The sequence below is a fragment of the Lissotriton helveticus genome, chromosome 5_1 (assembly GCF_964261635.1).
Source record: "Lissotriton helveticus chromosome 5_1, aLisHel1.1, whole genome shotgun sequence".
NCBI classification, from domain to species: Eukaryota; Metazoa; Chordata; class Amphibia; order Caudata; family Salamandridae; genus Lissotriton; species Lissotriton helveticus.
The window spans coordinates 614,665,259-614,689,212 of record NC_136065.1 but is presented as its reverse complement, the minus strand read 5'-3'; the positions used below and the strand labels follow the sequence as shown (position 1 = coordinate 614,689,212).

Genomic DNA, 23,954 nt, shown 5'->3' with positions numbered 1-23,954 from the left:
TTTACGATTTCTCGTCGTACAAAGACTAATTATAAATGTGTTTCTTATCCTGCTTTTCCACATCATAGCAAACTATGTGGTGTGCAATGTTTGAAAGTCTATGAGGACTGTACCAGAGAATTTAGGAATTATGTAGCAGGTCAACTTTTGATTTCTCTTCAGAGACCTTTCCGCCCAGTCTCTTCAGCTACTCTAGCCAGGTGGGTTACTTGGCTCTTGACCCTAGCTGGTATTGATTCCTCCATTTTTGGAGCACATTCTGTTCGAGGCTCTATGGCTTAGAAAGCCCCTCTCACGGGGTCTAGGTTACAGGATAGCATGACTGCGGCAGACTGGTCTTCTGAATCCACTTTTAAGACCTTTTATCACAAACCTATTGTGGATATTGCGTCTTGTGTAGTGGAGCAACTTTAAACTAGCATAATTTGAGCCTTCGTGGACTGACATAGAATGAAAAATTGTCTAGCTAACGCGACAAAGAATTTTCAATTCTATTAAGGACACGGAGGCGAGAATTATCCCACCCAGGATGTTTTATTGTATTTGTATATACTTTGTAATTATTATTGACATTGACTGCATTCTTTGATGCTATGTTTGACTTCTTATTTTTCCCCACCCAATTCTCTTTTGTGACTGTTTCCTTTCAGTCCGACATGGGTGTTATGGCTGTGTTTCTTTTTTCAGGTGATCAAGGCACCCAATCCTGAAGGTTGAGCTATCCTGACGATCTTTGACAAGACCTCTGCGTTCTAGGAGGATTTTTCTGATGTGTTCCACGTCAAGTTCACTTTGATCCTGTTTCAGTTTTATGGACATTTCAAAGAAAGAGGAAGTGCCTACGTCATTTAGACATTTATACTTATTGCCGTGATGTTATTGGTGCAGACCTGGAAGGGGCTGTACTTCCGAGTTATGCTTGTTTAAAGTTTAACTCTTTTGCTGCTGTATTTGTCAGTAAAGATAGAGAAGAATAATTATCGCCTCCGCGCCCTTAATAGAATTGAAAATTGTTTGTTGCGTTAGCTATACAATTTTTCATTATAGGATGTAATAATCAAACTGCCCATTCTAGCCTTGCAATAGTGAGAAACTGAAGGAGTATAATTCACTATCAGGACATGCCACACAGAACAAGGCAGGTCCTACCTTTCACATACAATGCACCCTGCCATAGGGGAGACTTACATGATGTCAAGGGAAGGTTCAGGGACTGGCAAGTGGGTTTACTTCACGGTCAAAAATGGCAATTCTGGACTGCGCACAGACTCTGCAATGGCAGGTCTGAGACACATTTTACAAGCTGCTTCTGTGGGTGGACCAATCAGCGCTGCAGGCCCACCAGCAGCATTCGGTCTACCAGCCCTGGGCACGCAAGGCGCACTATACTAGGCACCAACAGGTAAATCAAATGAGCCAATTATGGGAATACCAATTGACACAGTCAATTTACAATAGGGAGCATTCTCGCTGTGGCACTGAATGGCAGTGGCACAACGCCCAGAGCATCTAACACCAGCACAGAGAAGACAAAAGCGAAAGATGCAAGGGAGACCCACGCCAATGGTGCCAGGTCTAACAAATGGTTTTCTCCCCTTTACACTTCTTAGCAGATATTAAAGATCCAGTCGACCTAGGATTCTTAAAATTGGTAAGATGAGATAAAAGATAAGATAAGAATCCGGCGTGATCATTGCTGAGTGATAATGACTTATGGGCCAGTCAGAGTTACGTTTCCGATTATTAATTTAGAGGTAGGTGTGGATAACTAAGCTGACAAAAATACCCAACGGTTCCTCTGCATCACAGCAAATATCTTTGGACTTGGGTAGTTTTGTTTCGCTATCATCATAGGATTTGCTGCTTTATAAAATGATTATTGTTTATTGGCTGCTACAAATAAAGTACAGAAAGAGTAAGAATAAGCGTAGCCTTCGAGTCCTTAAAAGAACTGAGAATTCTTACAGCTTCAGCTAGCAAAAAAATATTGCGAAAAGTGCTCTCAGGAGAAATAATCTCAGAATTTATGTAAGTGTTATAGAAATAAAAAAAAGACATGCAGCCAACGGGCTGACGATAATAGGAAAAACACGTTTATATGTGAAGAAATAGGTTGCTATTTACAAAATCAGCACACGTTTTGAGTGGGACTTAAAAGCTATGAGGTTTAAACCCATTATATAAGCTGTCTGAACGCTCACTACCTGCACGATACATAAACAGGTATTTCATGCACGAAGCATGCATATGATAGCAGACTTCGCTCCTGACAAAACGACAGCTACCCTCTCCCAGAACTCGATGAACGAGTAGCCCTCGCTGAAGAGAAGACCAACGCACGCTCCCATCACGCGGGACGCCATTAACAGCTACTAGCCACCCACCTCAAGCGTAGTAAAAACCAACAGCCTTCAAACATTGGCTGATGGTTCGTAAGAAATAATATCCGCGTTGTCCAATGTGTGCCTCGGATTTCTACCTCCTTCTTATGATTCTCTCTCTGATTGGACTACAGTTTGACAGTTACTTCCCAGACCTCATCCACTCAGAATATTTGTTTGGGGTTAGCAGGGCGGGGAATCCATGCGTCAGTGGGCGCGAACCACACGTTTGACCACCCTCTTCAAGGGGGCGGGAGGAGAGAGAAATACATTCCACCAACCAATAAGACCTGCTTGAGGAGTTAATACTCACCCTCTGACAACTCTATGACGTCACTAAAGCCGAAAGAGCCTCCTCTATTGTATTGTGATTGGTCTCTCTTGACGTCCGTCTCAGAGACGGTCTGGCCAACTGTAACACGGGTTGGTGGGGATGGTAAGGTGTTGACTCCTTCTCTTCCGAAACCACGCCCACGCTAGCCCTGCGCGCGGCTGTGTAGCAGCTCCTGCGCGCGCCTTGGGGGTACCGGTCGCGAGGAGGAGGATGTGGCGCGCGGAGGGGAAATGGCTGCCGAAAACAAGCCGGAAGGTAAAGGAGGGGAACACTGGAATGTTTACGGGTTATTAGAGCGCTGCTGCTGTATGCGAAGTGTCTGTGGGCGGAGGCCTGAAGGGGCTTGTCTGCCTGGGGCACCCTGGGGATGGAGACTGGATATTCACACCCCCTTAGGATTCCCTAACGCGTGGGAAAGAGTGAGGCCCCCAGGGCTGTGAGGAGAGCGATGTCTTGAGGGCTGGTTTGTTGGTTCTGTTCCTGGGATTACATCTGGGTGGTGAACTACCAGCGTGGGATCCAGGGGACACTGCCATACGGGGGTTAGTCAGCGGGTGTAGGGTTTGTAATTGTGTAGAGGGTGTGTGGTAAGAGATGATAGGAAAAGTGAAGGTCTTTTGTGGTGTTAGTGCGTGGAAGTGAAGGGCTGCGAGGTGTGCTTGCATTTTGAGTGATTAAACGGAGTGCTGGGAGAAGTTACAGGCTGCTGGGTAGTTGGTTGCGTAGTGAGGCATGAGTGTGTTCTGTGGGTTTGTGAGAAGCCCGCAGGTATCAATGGCGAGCGGTTTGGGGTGTGCTAGGGTGTCACTGAAGTGGAATTGCAGTCTGGTTTGGGAGGGATGTATGTTTGAGAAGCCAAGGGGACCTTTGGGGGTTGCGATTGAAGGCTGGTGGTGTGTGTGTGAATAAGGGGCAGCTGTAAGGTAAGAGTGAAAGAAATGTGACCTCTGAGGTGTCTGAATGATCGGCCACTGGTGGTGTAGTGATGAAAGTAAACATGTGAGAGTACTGAGTGATGTAAGAGCTACATTCAAGTGTAGAGAGTGACGTGACGGAAGGACAACATGTGAGGATAGAGAGTGACAGAAGGTCAACATGTAAGGTTGAGTTACTGTTACTCACCCACCGTGAGTTGTGTAATTGACGGAACTTCAACTTGAGGGGGTGTGAGCGACGAAAGCGGAACAGGTGAGTATTGTGAGTGGTGTAAGAGAACCATGGTATTGATGTGAGTCTTGGAAGGGGGATTAGTTAATGGGTAACGGAAGGGTGTTGAGAACGATTAAAGGGAAACAGGTGAGGCGTGGGAGCAATGCATTTGGGCGTAACTGTTGTGGATGATGGCAATGAAGGGGCCTGTGAGGGGCATGATTGAATGACTGCTTAACTCTTAAGTGAAGAGTTGCTCAGTTTGTATGAAGGTATGCCTGTGAATGAGGGTCATCCTCCATCTTACTATTGACAAACATGCATTACAATTCCTGTAACTCCATTTAAAGTCTCGTCATTGCATGAAGTTATGGCAAAATAAAATACGTTCCTCAAGTCAATAGGCACTGATAACCTCCTCAAACTACTCGTAGAACTACAGTTTGACCATAACTTTAGTTCAGAAGGCCGCTTTGTTAGTGAAATTATCTCATTTTCAGTGAGGAATGATCTCCATGTCCCGTATTAAAACTAACTATTGTTTGCTTAACGTTTGACTACTCAGACTTCGAGTTAGGTTTCTTTGGGGATCATCTAATTTATGAAGGGGTCTGAGTACAATCACATTCAGAATTTTATACAAATATTCCCTGAGACATATGTTAGGAGGTCATCCTTTTAAACGTTCTTTGCTTTCATTAGTTGACTAGAGTGAGAGCTGTAAAGAAATACAAACTTGTCAGCATAGCCAATTTTTTGATTGAGAAATTAATGCACCCAGCTTTATAAAAATGTATTTGGAAACTTTTTGACTCGACTTAGGGACACAGCAAGACTATGCACTTGTGATTTTAAGTTGTTAATTAGGTCTTTCTGCTTCACTGTCACTTGCGAGGTGTTTAAAGGGACTGCTTATTGCATAGTTTTCTAATTCGAAGATTGATTTTTTTTACCCTGTTCTGGTTTCCTCGTGTTTGACTGTAGTATGGAGCTATGCACTTGATATTACTTGGGAGGCAGTAGATCACTGATGTAGGCAGTTCCTTCGAAGTTTTAAAAGCTGCGGTGAGAGTTATATTATTTAATATCACTGTCAACATTTACAGTGTATATGCTAAAGGGTATACATGGTCACTTGGGATTTAAATTGACAACATAAGTGCCTAATGGCGTTAAACTTGGAAAAAGGTGTTTAAGTAACAATCCTTACCTTCAATTGCAGTTGAGCTGATATACTCTAAAAATAAAAAAAGTTTAACACATTCCTAGTAGTTGAGCGTGGAAGGCTTGCCACAGACTAGCCGTTTCAAATGAATTAGTGTCTTACTGCTTGTATGTGTTAATTATGGACACCCATGGATAATTTTTACTTATTTCAAATTTAAACTTACTGTATAGTATTCTCTTCTCGATTTATTGGCCACTTGTTGTGTGCCGTAAGCGGGAACCAGTAAAGTCGTACAGTTGTTAAATCCCCTATTATTACTAGTTGGATATGGCTTTTGAGTAGGCGAACGGCATGAACATGCATGTTACTTTTTAAAAAAACATATAGTGCTCAGAGTACCAGGACGGTTAGCTATATCTTCAAAAGAACAATATGTTTTAGATCAGATTGAAGATTGGGTTAACAGGTGTTTGTGTATTGCATCACTCACGTAATGCAAATCCAGTGAGTCCTTGGTTTTTAAAAATATTACTTGCCTTGATTTTTTTTTTCTTTGAGAATTAATTCCTCCGGCATATCAGTCTTTTTCGGCACAATGTACATTATTTAGTTGATGGAGTTGACGTTTTGTTAGCTTTAACTAAAGATATGTCTATACGGGATAGCATGTTTTTTTTTCTTCTTTTAGAGACTTAGTTTTACAAAGTTTGACAGCTTTGAACATTGGCAGGGGTGTTTTGTATTTCCACGGTAAGGATTTCGCGTTATTGAATATCCACAAGGGGGTAGTGATGAACTACCAGAGATTGCTGCCGTGGAATCCGCTGGCGCCATAGAATGCATTCGATTCACCGATGAAACAGGTGCTTTTGCATTGCAAATCAATGCAATCTTTGTTAATAATTGACTTCTCTTTCAGATGAAGTTGTATTATTTTTGTGCAGTATAGCCCTTGGATGATGACTCGAAAGTTGAAAGTACCCTCCTTTAACTATACCGTCGCTGTTCTTCCCACGTGTGCATGCGTCGAGCCATTCAGAAATGCTAACTGTGCAATGCTTTGATAACCACAAAAAAAAAACTGTCTCACGCAATTTTAATATGATGTCCGCGTAGCTTTTCAGGAGAACCTGAGTGAGTTTGTTATAAAAATGCCCCGTTTTGTATTTTTTTCGACGGAGTCCCCTATTTCTGTTCATAGATATAGCTGACCTAGAACGTGTGTATTCACTTCCATACGTATTATACATGCCGTAGATTAAGCACATGGCGAAGGGAGGGGTGGGGTGGTGCTGCTGTAACCGTTAATGCATGTGTGGAGAAGTACTGTTGCTAGAACATGTTTTTTAAATAACCTCGTATAAACAAACGGGAGCTCAAATGTCAGGAGCATAAGTTATCCACGTGGCTAGTGTTTTGTAGTCACTTTTCTTTTAGCTCGTGTTCACTGAGCGGGGCAATTTTTCTTTTCCTCTTTAGTAAACGTAGCAGTTCCGTGGAAAACGTGTTCTCCAATCTGGCTTTAGCGTCCATGACACTCGACTGAAGCTAAATTTTCATGAAAAGAGAAGTAGCCTGGTGTATCTTTAAATCTGTAGGGTTCTATGTGTCGAGAAGACAGGTTGGCATTTGAGTCAAAAACGCACATGATCTGTCCCACTGCTCGGTTGCTTGTTGTCTAGTTAACATACCACATTTATTAATTCAAATTCAAGATATGCGAGGCCGAACCAACTTATTAAATATTCATTCCAAGATACGTCTGTCCTAGTTTGTTACAGAGGGCAGGTAAGATGGATTAGATTTAGAAGTACAAAGAGCCCTTTATCGTTTAACATTCTATTTTTTTTTAAGACGGCCATTTTATGTAACGATGCAACTGATCATGCATGTTTTATGCAAAATCTGGATCTTTTGCAGGTAGATGTATATAAGTGAAAAAAGAGTTTTCTCTAGTTGGTTTCTTTAGTCACTTTCATATGTTTGATCTATAGCTGTACATCTTAAAGGTGACGTCTGTGTATCCTTGGTGCGAGTCTTTAATACTGGCATGATCACATTGTCCATCCTACCATCGCTGTCGGTGCCATAGGGCAGTTAAAAGGAACATACATCATCTAGCATAGTAGTGGTGTCTGTGTAGAACTTAATTTAAGGATCGTGTGAAAGGTATGCCATGTACGTTTTTATTAGCAAGTTATGCATACGTTGCACTTTATGCGCATTATGATTTTTTTTTTGTTGCATTTGACCTAATGAAAAAACAAATAGAACGTTTTGAAACGGCTTTCAGTTTGTATGGTGCCTTATAAGCTAATGACATGCTCCGGACACTAGTGTTATCTTTCTTACATATAATCCATATATACGGTAAAGGACTCTCAGAATGGAACACCTAGATAGAGGCCTCTTTTAGGTTCCTAAGAGATAATCTCTGCAGGCCACTTGCTGGGCTTTATTGACCTGAATACAAGCCACCAGTAGGTTAAACGGACATGGGCCCCAGGCTCACTATGCCACTGGAATCAAGCTATCCTGGCTGATGAGGGCTGAAAGCCCGCAACTGGTCCTAGGATGCTTGTTTCTGGACCAGAGAGGACCTGGCTTGGCAGTTCGGGCTGGACTGTTCCCATGAGGCACAGGGTCAAGGCTGATTTGCATATGGCCTGGTCTAAACTGGGGTGACATGCCGAGCAAAAGAATGATGGATTTAACCCAGATCTCTTTACTGGGGTGAATGTTTTGATTTATTCTGCATTCCGTTTATCAATTATCTGTCTTTTGCCTTTTCGCCCTAAGTGCGCTGGGTATACCCAGACGTGGGTCCAGGGCTCACTGTGCCACTGGAATCAAGCTATCCTGGCTGATGAGGGGTGAAACCCCTTAACCGGTCCTAGCATGCTTGTTTCCGGTCCAGGGAGGACCTGGCTTCGCAGCTTGGGCTGGACTGTTCCCACGAGGCACATGGTCAAGGCTGATTTGCATAAGGCCAGGTGTAAACTGGGGTGGCATGGTGAGCAAAAGAATGATGGATTTAACCCAGATCTCTTGACTGGGGGTGAATGTTTTGATTTGTTTCGGCATTGATTTGTCTGGAATGGGCTTTTCTCAAAATACTAATATATCACTGGATGGAGCTTTAGTGCATTATAGATGCCAGATGTTGACATCTTGTCAGGAGGTATGGCGGGAGGAGCAGGTTGGGTAAGGATGCAGGAGAGTACATCAGAATGATGACGAGGAATTGGAGACTGGAATAGCTAAAATTTTGTTTATATATTTTGAGAAATATTCGGACAGAACAGAGCATGTACATGGGAGACGGACAGGAAACTGCCCCCTATAATGTCTGAAGTCTGACATCTTATGCAACTTTTGAGGGAAAGTGCATTTATACTCTACTTTCTGGACTAGGTTAGGTGAAGGGCTCAGGCTCACTTTCGTGGCACTGAATCCGGTGCTTTAGAATAGGAGCAAGACGGACCTCTGCTATAGGATGAGCTGGCTGCTGGCGCAATAGTGCGGGTTGGCTTTGCAGAGCAATATACTTGTTGAAACAACCAAATACAAGGGATAGCTTAAGTGCTACATTGTTAATAGTTTTGCGTTCGTCTTTCTAAGTTTCTTCTAAAGATCGACTTTTTAATTTTTATCTCCTTTAATGATAAATACCCACTATGGTGATCTCTCCTAATCAAATTACTGTCAATCACTCATGCACTCACAGCTTTTCTCCCACCACAACGAAGCTGGAGGCAGTGAAATCCCACAGGCCCAATACCCCTTTCACATAGAACACCTTTGCCTAATGTCGAAGGTGTCTCCTCATCTCTGCATGTCCTTGATGAATGAACATTTTCCTTTTATCTTTTATTGGCACCTGTCTTCGTCTTTGGAACCCTGTAGAATTTCGGTCCAAAACACCTTTGCCACAGTGGCACAGGGAATGGGGTTGCTTTCCAGGAACATTGGGGGAAGCAGGGCACGAGATTTGACTGGGCTTCTGGTTTAACCTCCAGAGGAGTGTTTCGATGTTATAGTGAATGATGGGTGTCAGCTGAAGTACTTTGTTTACTTTTTTCAAATTAGCACTAATTGATAGATTGCAGGTAGGAGTGCATGGTGTACATCATAAGGGTACACAAGGGTGACTGCATTTGGCAGATGAAGGAATATCACATTGCTAATGTTCTTTTTAGAAAAAAACCTCAGGTTAAATCTGCAGTTCAGAGAACTAGCCCAGCTCCCACTGGATTCAAGATAGCCTGGCTGATGAGGATTATGAGTCCGAAACCGGTCCCAGGATGCTTGTTTCCGGTCCAGGGAAGACATGGCTTGGCAGTTCGGGCTGGACTGTTCCCATGAGGCACAGGGTCAGACTGATTTGCATATGGCCATGTCTGAACTGGGGTGGCTAAGTGGGCTAAAGAATGGTGATGGATTAAACCCAGATCAGTTGACTGGGGGTGAGTGTTTGATTTGCTCAAACGCTCAGTCCATCATCCCCTTTTTGTATCTCTTTGTTCGCCCTAAGTGTGGCAGGGTATGCTCAGACGTGAGTCCCTTGCTCACTTGGCCACTGGATTCAAGATAGCCTGGCTGATGAGGATTATGAATCCGAAACCGGTCCCAGGATGCTTGTTTCCGGTCCAGGGAAGACATGGCTTGGCAGTTCGGGCTGGACTGTTCCCATGAGGTTTTGAAAAGGGGGGGTGGTGATGGACAGAGTTTCTGAATGACGCAGAATACTCTTACCAAGTCAAGAGATCATGGTTTTAATCCATCACCGTTTTTTTAGCTCAATGCACCATCCCAGCTCAGAACCTGGCTATATGCAAATTAGTCTGTTCCTGTCCCAGTGCATGATGGGAACAGGGCAAACCAAACTACCAAGCCAATTCTTATACTGGGAAGGAAACAAGCTTCCGGGGACCGGTTTCTGGCATCACAGCCTTCTTCGGCCCGGCTTGCTTGAATCCTGATGGTGCAATGAGCAAGGGACTCGCGTCTGAGCATGAGGCACAGGGTCAGACTGATTTGCATATGGCCATGTCTGAACTGGGGTGGCTGAGTGGGCTAAAGAATGGTGGATTAAACCCAGATCAGTTGACTGGGGGTGAGTGTTTGATTTGCTCAAACACTCCGTCCATCATCCCCTTTTGTACCTTTAATTATTAGCATATGAAGAGATTTGAGGACATGGTTTGACCTCTGGAAGGCAGTTACTGCCGCGTCAGATGTAGGCACAAGTAGCCCTATCACTCGTCCTCTGTTTCAACCTAACAATGGGTGTTGAAAAGGTAACTGAGGGAATCACATGCATGTAATCATGGGTTGAGGTGGTTAAGTGACGCACACGTTTTATACTTATTTGTGGTGAAATATTTCTTTACATGTTAACAGGCACCTTTCTTACCTCTCAGGCTGGTAAATACACATGTTGAATTCAGTAGAGAAGTGACTAAAGTCTGATATTTTGCATTGGAACTAACAATTTCAAGCTGTTTGCTAGTTTGAGGTGTACGTTGTCCAGCTGGCATCTGTGTAAGTATTGAGAAGTGTATGATGTGCCACCCATTCACCCACGAATATTGAGAGCATAATATAAAATATATGCTTTACAAATAGTTTTTTTTAAAACAAAAGTAGCCAAAAAATGAACGCTTGATGCAGATAAAGATCTGCCCCTCAAATGAAAGGTCTTATATTAAGAGGTACTAATATCAAAATTAATGGCCCTCCAGATTAGTCCTCCATAAAGGGTGACCTTGAGACTTGATGGATTGAGCGAGAGACACAATTTGGACATGACCATACTGGAATTCATATGCCCAATTCAGTGGATAAAAGGAGTGTTGTTTGGGAGGAGCTGTATGGATAGTGTTAAGGCACTAAAATCCAGCACTTGCAAGTCTTCTACAAAGCCATAACAAACAAACTTGTCTGAAAAACAAGTGAACCGGGAACAACATTCGCAGCAACCACCCTACTGAGAACATGGATATTCCTCTGTATCCGAATAAAGAAATTGATTGGTTGATTGATTGAGAACAAGAACTAAGCTAGGCATATTCTGCAAAATGGACAGTACAGAACCAAAGGGGTTAAATTTAGACGAGAAATGGTACTGCTTTTTAGGTCTCGTGGCGTAACAGCGCGTAAGCGCTGTCTCGCCAGAGATCTTTTGTCACTGGGTCTGCTTCCCAGGAGACAGTACCTGGCCGCGCGCATCTCGCAAAAGGCGAGCGGCGCAGGCCACGCGAACGCGCTCGCCGTGGCTGTCTCCTGGGAAGCGCAAACATATACAGGCACACCTCCCCCTGCACGCATGCGCACAAACAGAGACAAACACACACGAGCGCACCTACACACACACACACAGAGACCCCCGCCCCCCCCCGCCGCCGCTGCTGCACACACAAGCGCATCCCCCCTCCAACTAAGCCCCACTTACCGGCTTTGTTGACTTCTGCAGACTCCGCGGGGCTCTCCCTCGGGCATGGGAGCCCCGCGTCACCAGCACTGCTTCTCTGGCCATCCGCGTGCGCGGGCTTCCGGAGTGCGAACTACAAACGTCTACGCTACGACGTCATTTGTAGTTCATCACACGTCAGGACATTGCGGCGCATCTGGGGAGCATTCGGATTTTAAATCCCTACACTCGTTTGTGGAGGTGCGGTTTTGACTGACAGAGACTTTTCGGGCTCAGGTTGTCTCCCCTTTTGAAGTCTCCTAGATACACATGCCGCACGTTGCTGCTGTACAAAGACTACAGACGCCATATTGCTGACATCACTTTGTAGTTCTAAATACGGGCGTGGAGTGGTGGCTAGTACCGAGTGTTGCTCGTTTTTACACCATAGATGCTTCTTGGGACAGTCCCTTGTGCCAGGCGCTCCAATGGTGATAACGTATGCACTCCTCCTGTATGACTTTGATTTGGTGTATTATGAGCATGATTTATCTTAACAGGGAGATGTGTTGTGTGAAGCGACAGTGTGCGGCAAGGCTGGTGGATTCAACCAGAGGCCACTTTCTCTGTTAGGGGGGGAACTGTCTGTTGCGTTTTTCCACCTGATGCGCTGAAGCATTAAACTCATGAGACTTTAAGAATCTGGCAGCAATTAGAAATTACTCAATATGACCCAAACGCTTTATAATCAGTCGCAAATTATCTTTCAGAATCGTACTGAATTTATCACAACACACTTTAAAAAGCATGATTCTGTGGTATCTGAAGCAGAGGTGGGAGCAGCCTCAGTAAAAGCAGCCCCAGATGTCTGTTTGCTGTTACTGGTTTAGCGGCCCCTTTTGTTCTGTTTTTAGTGACCGGTGCAATACGGAATGAGCATTTAGAGGCACAGCTCAGCTTTGTGGGCTCACAAGGATCCGACCCAACACAGCAACAGGCAGGACCAGTCTCAGTTAGGTCCAATTTAGCTTGATGAATAAATATGCCCTTGGACTCAAGTGAAAGTATACTTTCCATGAGCACAATCTCTTTCGTGGCAACCCCTATGGCCCGCTTAAGGATGCTGCTGATAGCAGTGGTAGTGCTGTTGTAGGTTTATAATATGTATATGGAATGTTTGATTTGTTAATATGACTTCATGCAAATCTTTGTTAAATTTAAGATTTTTATTCGTATTGTTTCTTTTTATTTGTTTGTATTATCAGAGTTGCTTTAAAAAAAAATAAAAAAAAGGTAGTGCTGTTGCAAGCAGAATTAGGAATGATGTTAGATGTGGCTTCATGCTTACCTATGCTGGTTAGGAATAGTCAGGCCACAGAACAAGATGAGACCCAAGAAGGAGTAGATAGTCCCCTTTCAAGCACTGTATCTCTGCCCCCAGTGTCCTTCAGGCAAGGGTTTCTGGAAGCTGTAGTAAGCACATACACGATCTTTCAGAGTGTCCTGCGTGGCTGGAGAAGGAAGCACCCTTTTAAACACTCTAGCCACAGTGTCCTCCAGTAGCCGTAGTGGCACAGAAACAGCTTTTCAGCATGTCCTGCCCTACGGTAGAAGAAAGCATCCTTGCAAGTGGTGTAGACCCACCTGCAGTGTTCTTCAGGCAGGGGCGTCTGTTAGTTGTAGTGCAAGAAAAGAAACAGTCTTTCAGCGTGTCTACTAACATCAGTATGTAACTGACATTACAAAAAATATACCTAATGTTCATTAGCCTTTATATCGCCACAATCGTAACCATTCCTTACACTGCTCATGACCTCACTTATTAAATCACCGATGACATAAAAACCGAAATAATCTGTCATATTATGGGTGATATTACTTTTCAGGTCACCTTTGACATAATCAAATACCTCGGTTTTGATTGACACAATCAAATACATCAATAATAAACTTCTGTGGGTCTCCTGTGTGACTGACATGCTCCTGCAGCCCCACAACCATTTTTAATACATTGTTGGTGAACCTGCCACCTCTTGGGTAGCTGAAGAGCAATATACACATTTTAAAATGCGCTAGCTAGGGGTTATGTGGCGCTCTAGGCTCCCAGCTGATCGGAGCCAGCGGCAGCCCTTTGATGTGGCCACAACTGTTTTCTTAATGCGCCGGGCACATTTTCTACAGGCACACACACCACCAGCCATCAGTGCACGCATCAGTTGTTAACACATCCACAAATAAATATTGTAGCAATCGCAGTATGGCGCACTTTACTTTTAAAAATGTCAGTGCACGCTTTTCCACCATGCACACACACCACCAGCCATCAGTGCACGCTTTCATCAGGCATACACACCACCAGCCGTCAGTGCACGCTTTCACCGGGCACAAACACCACCAGCCGCCAGTGCACCCTTTCACCAGGCACACACCACCAGCCGCCAGTGCACCCTTTCACCAGGCACACACCACCAGCCGTCAGTGCACACTTTCAGCAGGCACAGACACCATAAGTTGTTAGTGCATGCTTTCACCGGGCACAAACACCACCATCCGTCAGTGTACGCTTTCACCGGGCACAAACACCACCAGCCAATATAGAGTTTGCAAAAAAATTCATGCAACACATTGTCATATACAAGGCCAATAACTCAAACTTGAATGCTGCGAGACCTATTGCATTGCAAATGCTTGTTATACCATTAGCGGCAATATGAACTTTTTAGACATGAGTTGTCAGTTGTGTATTTTGGTTAATTTTAGTTTGGATTTACGTACAAGCATGGACATTTCTTGGCATAAATAATAACCCACTGGGGTAATAAGACTAATATGAAGATGGATAGTATCCTACCCACTAGGGGTAATATGGAGTAGAATAATATTGAAGTGGAGACAATTAATTTGAATGCTTCATGTAGTTTGAAACACCATTTGGTGATGTATAAGGGCTTTATCAACTGAATTTGGAAAGTCCCACTTGGGATGGCGGAAATATTGTAATTATGAAAAATACAATGGGAGTACGATTATATTTTGATCTTTGAGGCAATGGTACCTCGATTTTTGAGAATTAATGAATAAAGATAAATTTCTGTTTGAAGCGTTATAGTATATTAGCATTTCAATGGGATTTATGCCTATTCCAAGATGGTGTATCCATATTTTCCAGGTGTTGTCCTTCATCTTTGTTAATGACTATGTATTGACCTATGTTAAGGTATTTAAATGACCACCTAACATGGCTTCACTATCGTGTACAAGGCTCATAGGATCTGAATCACGTTCATCGCCCCATAGCTAACAAAACATGTTTTACTGAGAACTGCTGTTCCCCCCCCCCCGCCCCCCCTTCTCCGAATTGAACGAGTGCAGCTTGAGTGGATATTTGTGTGTGTGTGTATCTGTATAGATGTGTTGATCTGTGTGTGTATGTGTATGTGTGTGTATATATATATATCTATATCTCAGCAAGTGCCGTTGCAGACAGCAAAGAACACACAGGCACAGACCACAGCTGCAGGTGAAATAGTGAGATTTATTCACAAGTTAAACAGGTCCACATAACTTGTTTCGGATGCCGACCTGCAGCCTTAATCACATGAACACGCTATGTACAAGTAGCAGCTTTATAGGCAGGTAGGTGAGTTGCATTACGTTTAAAGTCACAAATGCTTATGTTTTACGGTAACTATAAAGTACAATGAGTGCAAAGTGGTTTACTGTAATTTTACTTTAGTGCATGACATACACAATCACGGTAGTGCCCCAAGTCATGGATAGATATCCGATGACTGGAAGAGAGGTTCTGAGGACTGGGAAAAACAGAAATAAGTGGCGATGCGTGAATAAAAACGAGAAGGAGACGCGTGGCTTGCTTGTATTCGCACAAGAGTCTGACGAGCGTGGGAGGTAAAAGCCATTAACACGGTGAGATGCAAGTTCGAGCTCAAAGAAAAATAAGGCATACGGCCTAATAACAGCGCAGTGCTGGTTGAGGGAATCCCACAAGTAAAGCACAGTGGCTTACATGAACAGGCTGACGCTCAATGTTACCCCACAGAGCCGTCCCAACTTAAAACAAGCATTTACAATGCAATAGGTCTCCCAGCATAAAAGTTTGATCTATTGGCATTGTATATTACAATGTGTTACATTAATTTGTTATCAAACTCTGAATTGTTGTATAAAGATGATTTGCAAACTGTCAAATGTTGCTGAATAGTAAGCAACGTTGTGAATAATATTGTTTGCTAGTCATCCTTGGGTACCAGAGTACTTCACTTGAGGCAGCTCACTACTCTGCACTCACTATTCACTACTTTGCTCTCACTACTCACTACTCTGCACTCACTACTCTGCATTCACTACTTTGCACTCACTACTCACTACTTTGCACTCACTACTCACTACTTTGCACTCACTACTCACTACTTTGCACTCACTACTCACTACTTTGCACTCACTACTCACTACTTTGCACTCACTACTCTGCACTCACTACTCTGCACTCACTACTCTGCACTCACTACTCTGCACTCACTACTCTGCACTCACTACTCTGCACTCACTACTCTGCACTCACTACTCTGCACTCACTACTCACTACTTTGCACTCACTACTCACTACTTTGCACTCACTACTCACTACTTTGCACTCACTACTCACTACTTTGCACTCACTACTCTGCACTCACTACTCTGCACTCACTACTCTGCACTCACTACTCTGCACTCACTACTCTGCACTCACTACTCTGCACTCACTACTCTGCACTCACTACTCTGCACTCACTACTCTGCACTCACTACTCTGCACTCACTACTCTGCACTCACTACTCTGCACTCACTACTCTGCACTCACTACTCTGCACTCACTACTCTGCACTCAGTAGTGTGCTGTCTCCCTGTAGTGTGCTGTCTCCCTGTAGTGTGCTGTCTCCCTGTAGTGTGCTGTCTCCCTGTAGTGTGCTGTCTCCCTGTAGTGTGCTGTCTCCCTGTAGTGTGCTGTCTCCCTGTAGTGTGCTGTCCCCCTGTAGTGTGCTGTCCCCCTGTAGCGAAATGCGCGCGGCCAGGTGCTGTCTCCTGGGAAGCAGAGTCAGCGACAGAAGATCTCCTGGCGGACACAGCGCTTACGCGCTGTTAAACGCCAGGAGACCTAAAAATGCATAGCACTGTCACAGCAGTGCTGAGGTTCGACACCAAGCCTGCCTCCACGCCCAAGGAAAAAGGAGCACTTATGTTTATGATAAAAAGAAACCATTCTATGAGAAGGATAACGCCGAGCCCCGGATATATCTCCTTATTCCTGCAAACCAATGATCAATTTATCCGATCTATGTCTTCTTTAATCATATAAGACTCCTATGTGACTAAGACGTGTCACTCTGTAAAAGTTGTTTATTGAACAAATAATTGCGGATAAAGAGTATGGGAGAGTGAAGCGGATAGGTTTGCTAATGCAGTGTTGCAAAGTCAGGAAACTCAACATTTTTACTTAGAAGTGTGAGGTTTTTCGATTTTGCAATAAAGTTTCAGACACCGTATCCCTGCTGTTGATCATTCTGCCTGACATGGAAGGGACATCTGGTTGCAGATAATACCAGTAATCTTCACTACCCCTGGTCATGCTTTTCCTCATTCTAGCTATTAGTTATTCGACACAAGACCTCAACATCCAAATGCAGACAGTTCAAACCTCACCAACCCACAAAGTGCCAATAGAGTGCCCAGCTTCTTCCTGAATTACACAAGCTAGTCAATGGGCCCATTGGAGACAGGAAATACAGGAAGATGCTTCTGGTGCTGGACCTTTACGGCATTTAGCAGTTTTGTGGCGCTTGCACAATGCATTTGTGCACGGAGTTTCTGTATTGAAGGTGGTGCTACGTCATAAATAATCGTTCCAGCAGTCACACCAAGCAGGTGCTTAGCGGCACGAGGGGGGGCGCGCGTGGCAGCCAGGCAATACAGCTGCAGTGCAAAGCCCAATTAGACGCCCCACCCACATTGTTTTTCAAGGCCCAAGAGTTTCTCAAACTCTCGGGTTAAATAAAAATACCTAACTGATTTCACATCACACGAGAATTCCGAAAGAATAAGAATTCAAAAGTAATTTTCAGCTCAGCAGTTCCATAGAGATCCAAAAAATGACATGCCGGCAAACGAAATCAAGTAGAAACCATTTGCACTTGGTCAACTGGAATAATACATATTATTATTATTAATATATTTTCTATTATTATTATCATTATTATTGCTATTAGTTTGTTTTATACGGTTTGCACGAATTAATTCTGGCCGTTTCTCGGTGCTGTAAAAGAACAGGTATTAGCATTATCAGATTTAAAGATACAGAATTTATCGCCCTCAGAAAGATGAATGTCAAACAGTCGATAGTGCTCGAGAACAACAGAACGTGAGGAGCAACAGCCATAGGAATTCTAAATGCTGGCAGCCGATGGTATGTTTTTTTCTCCAAAAAGGGGGCCACTTCAGTACTAATGAAATGAGAGTTGGTGTTCTGACAGAACACGTAGCTTAACTGTGTAACACTGTTCCAATTGCAGCGCCTCTAGGGTGGCAGAATTCAGGTGGGAAAAAAAAACTTACAGATGCGCCTGTTTCCAATTTAAAAACACCGCTTATAACATTAGAGAAATGTCCCCCGGCATATTTTAACCTTTAGCGAGTGCCTGCACATTTTGCATTCACACAGTCGCGACCTTACGAAACAGCCTAAAACTGGTTCAGAGCAGTGCAAGAGAAGTATTTCGCTGGAATCACAGAGGTGTGCACCACGGCTGTTAGACTGTGAAAACACAAATGTAAGCGAAAGGAAAATATGGGGCTTTTCATTATGATGCTGTCGTTGTACCCAGCTGGAGTGATTTAAGGTAAAAATTAATTAATCTTTATAATTTCTTCACGTGAACAAAAAACAGCAAAAATATGCCCTCAGAAGATCTGCCCTGCTTTTAGAAAGCAAACAATGCATTCTTGTGGCGGTTGTAATGAAAAAAAAAACATTTCACATTTGCTCTTGACCTGTGACACACGAATGAGACACAAAGACCTAAAACATAAGTGGAAGGAGGAGGTGGGAGGAGGACGCTACTGCGCGCGCACTCCTAAAAACGAAACTTATGGTGGGGGCGGGACTTCCGTTTTGTGAAGCCCGCGCCCACGGAGTGCCTGGAGGAGCAGTGGTGACGCGGGGCTCCCATGCCCGAGGGAGAGCCCCGCGGTCGGAGGCTGCACAAGTCCAGAGTGCCGGTGAGCGGGGAAGGGGGGGATGCCTGTATGTGTGCGTGTGCGTGTGTCTGTGTGTGCGACGGCGGAGGGGTGGGGGGGATGTCTCTCCGTGCGTGTATGTGTGCTTGTGTATGTGTGCGCATGCGTGCAGGCGGAGGTGTGCCTGTGTATGTTTGCGCTTCCCAGGAGACAGCCACGGCGAGCGCGTTCGCGCGTGGCCTGCCCGATCGCCTTTTGCGAAATGCGCGCGGCCAGGTGCTGTCTCCTGGGAAGCAGAGTCGGCAACAAAAGATCTCCTGGCGGACACAGCGCTGATGCGCTGTTAACGCCAGGAGACCTAAACAGTCCAAACAGAAACCCAACAGGTGAAGGGGCAAGCTGTGTGAAGACAGCCAACGGTGAGTGGAGAAAGTTAAAACACTTGGAAAGTGGAAATAATGTACATCCAAGGGGTAGGTGGGTTAGACACCAATTCTAAATGCAAGTCAAAAAAGGATGCAAGCGCATGCCTGCTGCTAATGGTAAACAAGCATTTACAATGCAACGGTCTCGCCTTTGCAAAAGTTAGAGCTATTGGCATTGTAAATTACAACATTTTTATTTGTGTTGGTTTTGAAAACATAAATAAATGTCATTGTCATTTACAATGCCAATAGCTTAATCTCTCGCAAATGCGAGACCTATTGCATTTGCACCCACACGCACAGAGCCGCACAGAGCCCCACACACGCACAGAGCCGCGCACACGCACAGAGCCGCGCACACGCACAGAGCCGCGCACACGCACAGAGCCGCGCACACGCACAGAGCCGCGCACACGCACAGAGCCGCGCACACGCACAGAGCCGCGCACACGCACAGAGCCGCGCACACGCACAGAGCCGCGCACAGAGCCGCGCACACGCACAGAGCCGCGCACACGCACAGAGCCGCGCACACGCACAGAGCCGCGCACAGAGCCGCGCACACGCACAGAGCCGCGCACACGCACAGAGCCGCACAGAGCCGCACACATGCACAGAGCCGCACACATGCACAGAGCCGCACACATGCACAGAGCCGCACACATGCACAGCCGCACACATGCACAGAGCCGCACCCCCGCACAGAGCCGCACAGAGCCGCACCCCCGCACAGAGCCGCACCCCCGCACAGAGCCGCACCCCCGCACAGAGCCGCACCCCCGCACAGAGCCGCACCCCCGCACAGAGCCGCACCCCCGCACAGAGCCGCACCCCCGCACAGAGCCGCACCCCCGCACAGAGCCGCACCCCCGCACAGAGCCGCACCCCCGCACAGAGCCGCACCCCCGCACAGAGCCGCACCCCCGCACAGAGCCGCACCCCCGCACAGAGCCGCACCCCCGCACAGAGCCGCACCCCCGCACAGAGCCGCACCCCCGCACACACAGAGCCCCGCACACACAGAGCCCCGCACACACAGAGCCCCGCACACACAGAGCCCCGCACACACAGAGCCCCGCACACACAGAGCCCCGCACACACAGAGCCGCGCACACACAGAGCCGCGCACACACAGAGCCGCGCACACACAGAGCCGCGCACACACAGAGCCGCGCACACACAGAGCCGCGCACACACACAGAGCCGCGCACACACAGAGCCGCGCACACACAGAGCCGCGCACACACAGAGCCGCGCACACACACAGCCGCACACACACAGCCGCACACACACACACAGCGCGGCTCTGTGTGTGTGTGTGCGCGCGCAGCTCTGTGTGTGTGTGCGCGCGGCTCTGTGTGTGTGCGCGCGGCTCTGTGTGTGTGCGCGCGGCTCTGTGTGTGTGCGCGCGGCTCTGTGTGTGTGCGCGCGGCTCTGTGTGTGTGCGCGCGGCTCTGTGTGTGTGCGCGCGGCTCTGTGTGTGTGCGCGCGGCTCTGTGTGTGTGCGCGCGGCTCTGTGTGTGTGTGCGCGCGGCTCTGTGTGTGTGTGCGCGCGGCTCTGTGTGTGTGTGCGCGCGGCTCTGTGTGTGTGTGCGCGCGGCTCTGTGTGTGTGTGTGTGTGCGCGCGGCTCTGTGTGTGTGCGCGCGGCTCTGTGTGTGCGCGCGCGGCTCTGTGTGTGCGCGCGCGGCTCTGTGTGTGCGCGCGCGGCTCTGTGTGTGCGCGCGCGGCTCTGTGTGTGCGCGCGGCTCTGTGTGTGTGTGCGCGCGGCTCTGTGTGTGTGTGCGCGCGGCTCTGTGTGTGTGTGCGGCTCTGTGTGTGTGCGCGCGGGGCTCTGTGTGTGTGTGCGCGCGGCTCTGTGTGTGTGCGCGCGCGGCTCTGTGTGTGTGCGCGCGCGGCTCTGTGTGTGCGCGCGCGGCTCTGTGTGTGTGCGCGCGCGGCTCTGTGTGTGCGGCTCTGTGTGTGTGTGCGCGGCTCTGTGTGTGTGTGCGCGCGCGACTCTGTGTGTGTGCGCGGCTCTGTGTGCGCGCGCGGCTCTGTGTGTGCGCGGCTCTGTGTGTGTGCGCGGCTCTGTGTGTGTGCGCGGCTCTGTGTGTGTGCGCGGCTCTGTGTGTGCGCGGCTCTGTGTGTGTGCGCGGCTCTGTGTGTGTGCGCGGCTCTGTGTGTGTGCGCGGCTCTGTGTGTGTGCGCGGCTCTGTGTGTGTGCGCGGCTCTGTGTGTGTGCGCGGCTCTGTGTGTGCGCGCGCGCGCGGCTCTGTGTGTGTGCGCGCGCGCGGCTCTGTGTGTGTGTGCGCGCGCGGCTCTGTGTGTGTGCGCGGCTCTGTGTGTGTGTGCGCGCGCGCGGCTCTGTGTGTGTGTGCGCGCGCGGCTCTGTGTGTGTGTGCGCGCGCGCGGCTCTGTGTGTGTGTGCGCGCGCGCGCGGCTCTGTGTGTGTGTGTGCGCGCGCGGCTCTGTGTGTGTGTGTGCGCGCGCGGCTCTGTGTGTGCGCGCGCGGCTCTGTGTGTGCGCGCGCGGCTCTGTGTGTGTGCGCGCGGCTCTGTGTGTGTGCGCGCGGCTCTGTGTGTGTGCGCGCGGCTCTGTGTGTGTGTGCGCGGCTCTGTGTGTGTGTGTGCGCGGCTCTGTGTGTGTGTGTGCGCGGCTCTGTGTGTGTGTGCGCGCACGCGGCTCTGTGTGTGTGCGGCTCTGTGTGTGTGTGTGTGCGGCTCTTGTGTGTGTGCGTGCGGCTCTGTGTGTGTGTGCGTGCGGCTCTGTGTGTGGCTCTGTGTGCGGCTGTGTGCGGCTGTGTGTGTGTGTGTGTGTGTGTGTGTGGCTCTGTGTGTGTGTGTGGCTCTGTGTGTGTGTGTGGCTCTGTGTGTGTGTGCGGCTCTGTGTGTGTGTGTGTGTGGCTCTGTGTGTGTGACACACAGGAGTCCTGAGGCGTCAGTCGGACTGCGGGACTCCCGTTCTGGGACGGGGTGGTTTACTTGTAGCGGGTCTCACTCCTGCTCAGAGGCTGACAGAGCTTTTAGCTGTGGGGGAGCTAGAATTACACCACATCTATCATGAGGATGAGAGAGTAGCGAAGGGGTGATCTTTAAGAACTTCTACGTGTCTTTGTGAATCCAACTTCCTTTGAAGTAAAGAGCCAAGATGAGCACGGTCATTTCTAGCAGATGTAACCTACAGAGCTGCCAGGGTGCCCCTCTGCGCACATTCGTGCATCTTATAGTGTGCACAATTCTAGTCAGTGACGTGCCCCGTGTCTTTCAGCAGCACAATGTGAAAACACTGCAACAAGCAAAACAAAACACCCCCCTATACGGGCGGCGAGTGAACACGCCAGAAAAGAGCCCCTGATCTACGACAAAGGGTGGCTTGTGGAAGTGGGTTATTGTGCTGGTGTGTGGAGCAGGGTAAAAATACATTCCAGATCGGCGCTAAGTGATGGAAACACAAATGTATACAAAGGTTTATGGAGGAGCTCATATTCATAAGCGTCTAGAGAGGTGAAGGCGGTGTGCTGCGTAACAATCGCGCTCCAATATTCATTGAACTTTTCTTTTGTTTACTAAGAAGATGAGATTTGCGCTTGCCATAGTTTGGGCACTCGCAATCCCACCAGGCACTCGTGTGTGGCTTTTAACAGCAGTCATACTAGGAAAAAAAAGTTGGGTTTCACCACAATTTCTTCTTCTCCAGGGATATTTATCACTAAGACTGTTTCCAGAAACCCACAAGACTACAGAATGCCACGCGGGTCTTTATGAAGCACTTAAAGGGCGGCCCATTAAATCACTCCATGCAAGTGCACACCATAATAGTCCTACAAAGCAGCTTTGGGTTATTTACAGAACCAACAAGTCGCCCTTGTCGCATTTTTAGGTCTCGCGACATATCGATGCGCACAAGCACATCGAGCGGATCGAGAATTCAAGTAGCCAAAATCCTCGTCAAACTAAGGGCTTTCCGCTGCCGTTTTCTTGAAGTTCACGTGAACCACGTGATCAAACACGAACGCGCATTCACGCAGCACAGCACATCAAAGGGCTTCTCCTCCCCTAATTATTCATGGCCGGCCGCAGGCCGGCCGTACTTTCAGTTTCCCGGCCGCTCTGCATTTATCAGGTACGTGTTGTTTTTTTTTTCACTTTGTCTCCGTGCGTGCGTTCCCCCACCACTCGTGTTGTTCTCTCCCTTGTCTTATGTCTCCCCAGCGTGTGTGATCTTGTTTGGAGAGTTATTTATTTATTTATTCATTTTCTTGAACTCCTCTGTTTCTTTTTAGAAGTTCCCTTAATCTTTATTTTGTGTCTCCGTGGACTCTGATCCTTCCCGATGACCCCGCCTGCTCGCCACGTCACTTGCCCACGTGCATCTTTCCACCTATGCACGGGGCTTTCTGATTGGCTTAATTCCGCGAATCAAGAGTTCCTTTAAATGCCCCCCCCCCCCCTTCCGGGATATCCTCCTAGCTGCCTTCCTCGCTTGGATCTCTTCCAGTTCTTCATTGGCTGAACAGCCAAAAAAGGTCACACTTTCTCTTACGTTTTGTCTCAATTGCTCGACTGTCCCGCGATCTCTCTCGTGACCGACCGCTGTGACATGTCAGCTTGCTTTGTTACACCCAAGAATCTAACTTGCGTCATTCCATGAACCGTGACATTAACACATTGGAAGGTAATCGAAGCTCGCATGATTAGAAGTGTGCCATTTTTCTGAATAGTGTAAAAGCGGCAAATTGGCAGAATGTAGGCCAGACATGCTCAGTACTTTGAATCTATCTGTTCCCCGTCTACATTCTGCAACGCATCGTGAACATAGCGCTTAGAAGCACCAACAAGCCGGAATGGAACAAATAAGCATCGACACGAAAGGGA

At 47.2% G+C, this 23,954-nt stretch overlaps 1 protein-coding gene across 1 annotated transcript in view; it reads left to right on the top strand.

The window, feature by feature from the left end:
* The first annotated feature begins 2,763 nt into the window (after positions 1-2,763).
* The window catches only part of CAMTA1 (calmodulin binding transcription activator 1), a 3,172,802-nt gene continuing 3,151,611 nt past the window's right edge, over positions 2,764-23,954 (top strand). Inside the window, exon 1 of the mRNA XM_078642975.1 lies at positions 2,764-2,970. Coding sequence (XP_078499101.1) covers positions 2,946-2,970 — 25 coding nt within the window. The 5' untranslated portion in view covers positions 2,764-2,945. The remainder of the gene's footprint in view (positions 2,971-23,954) is intronic.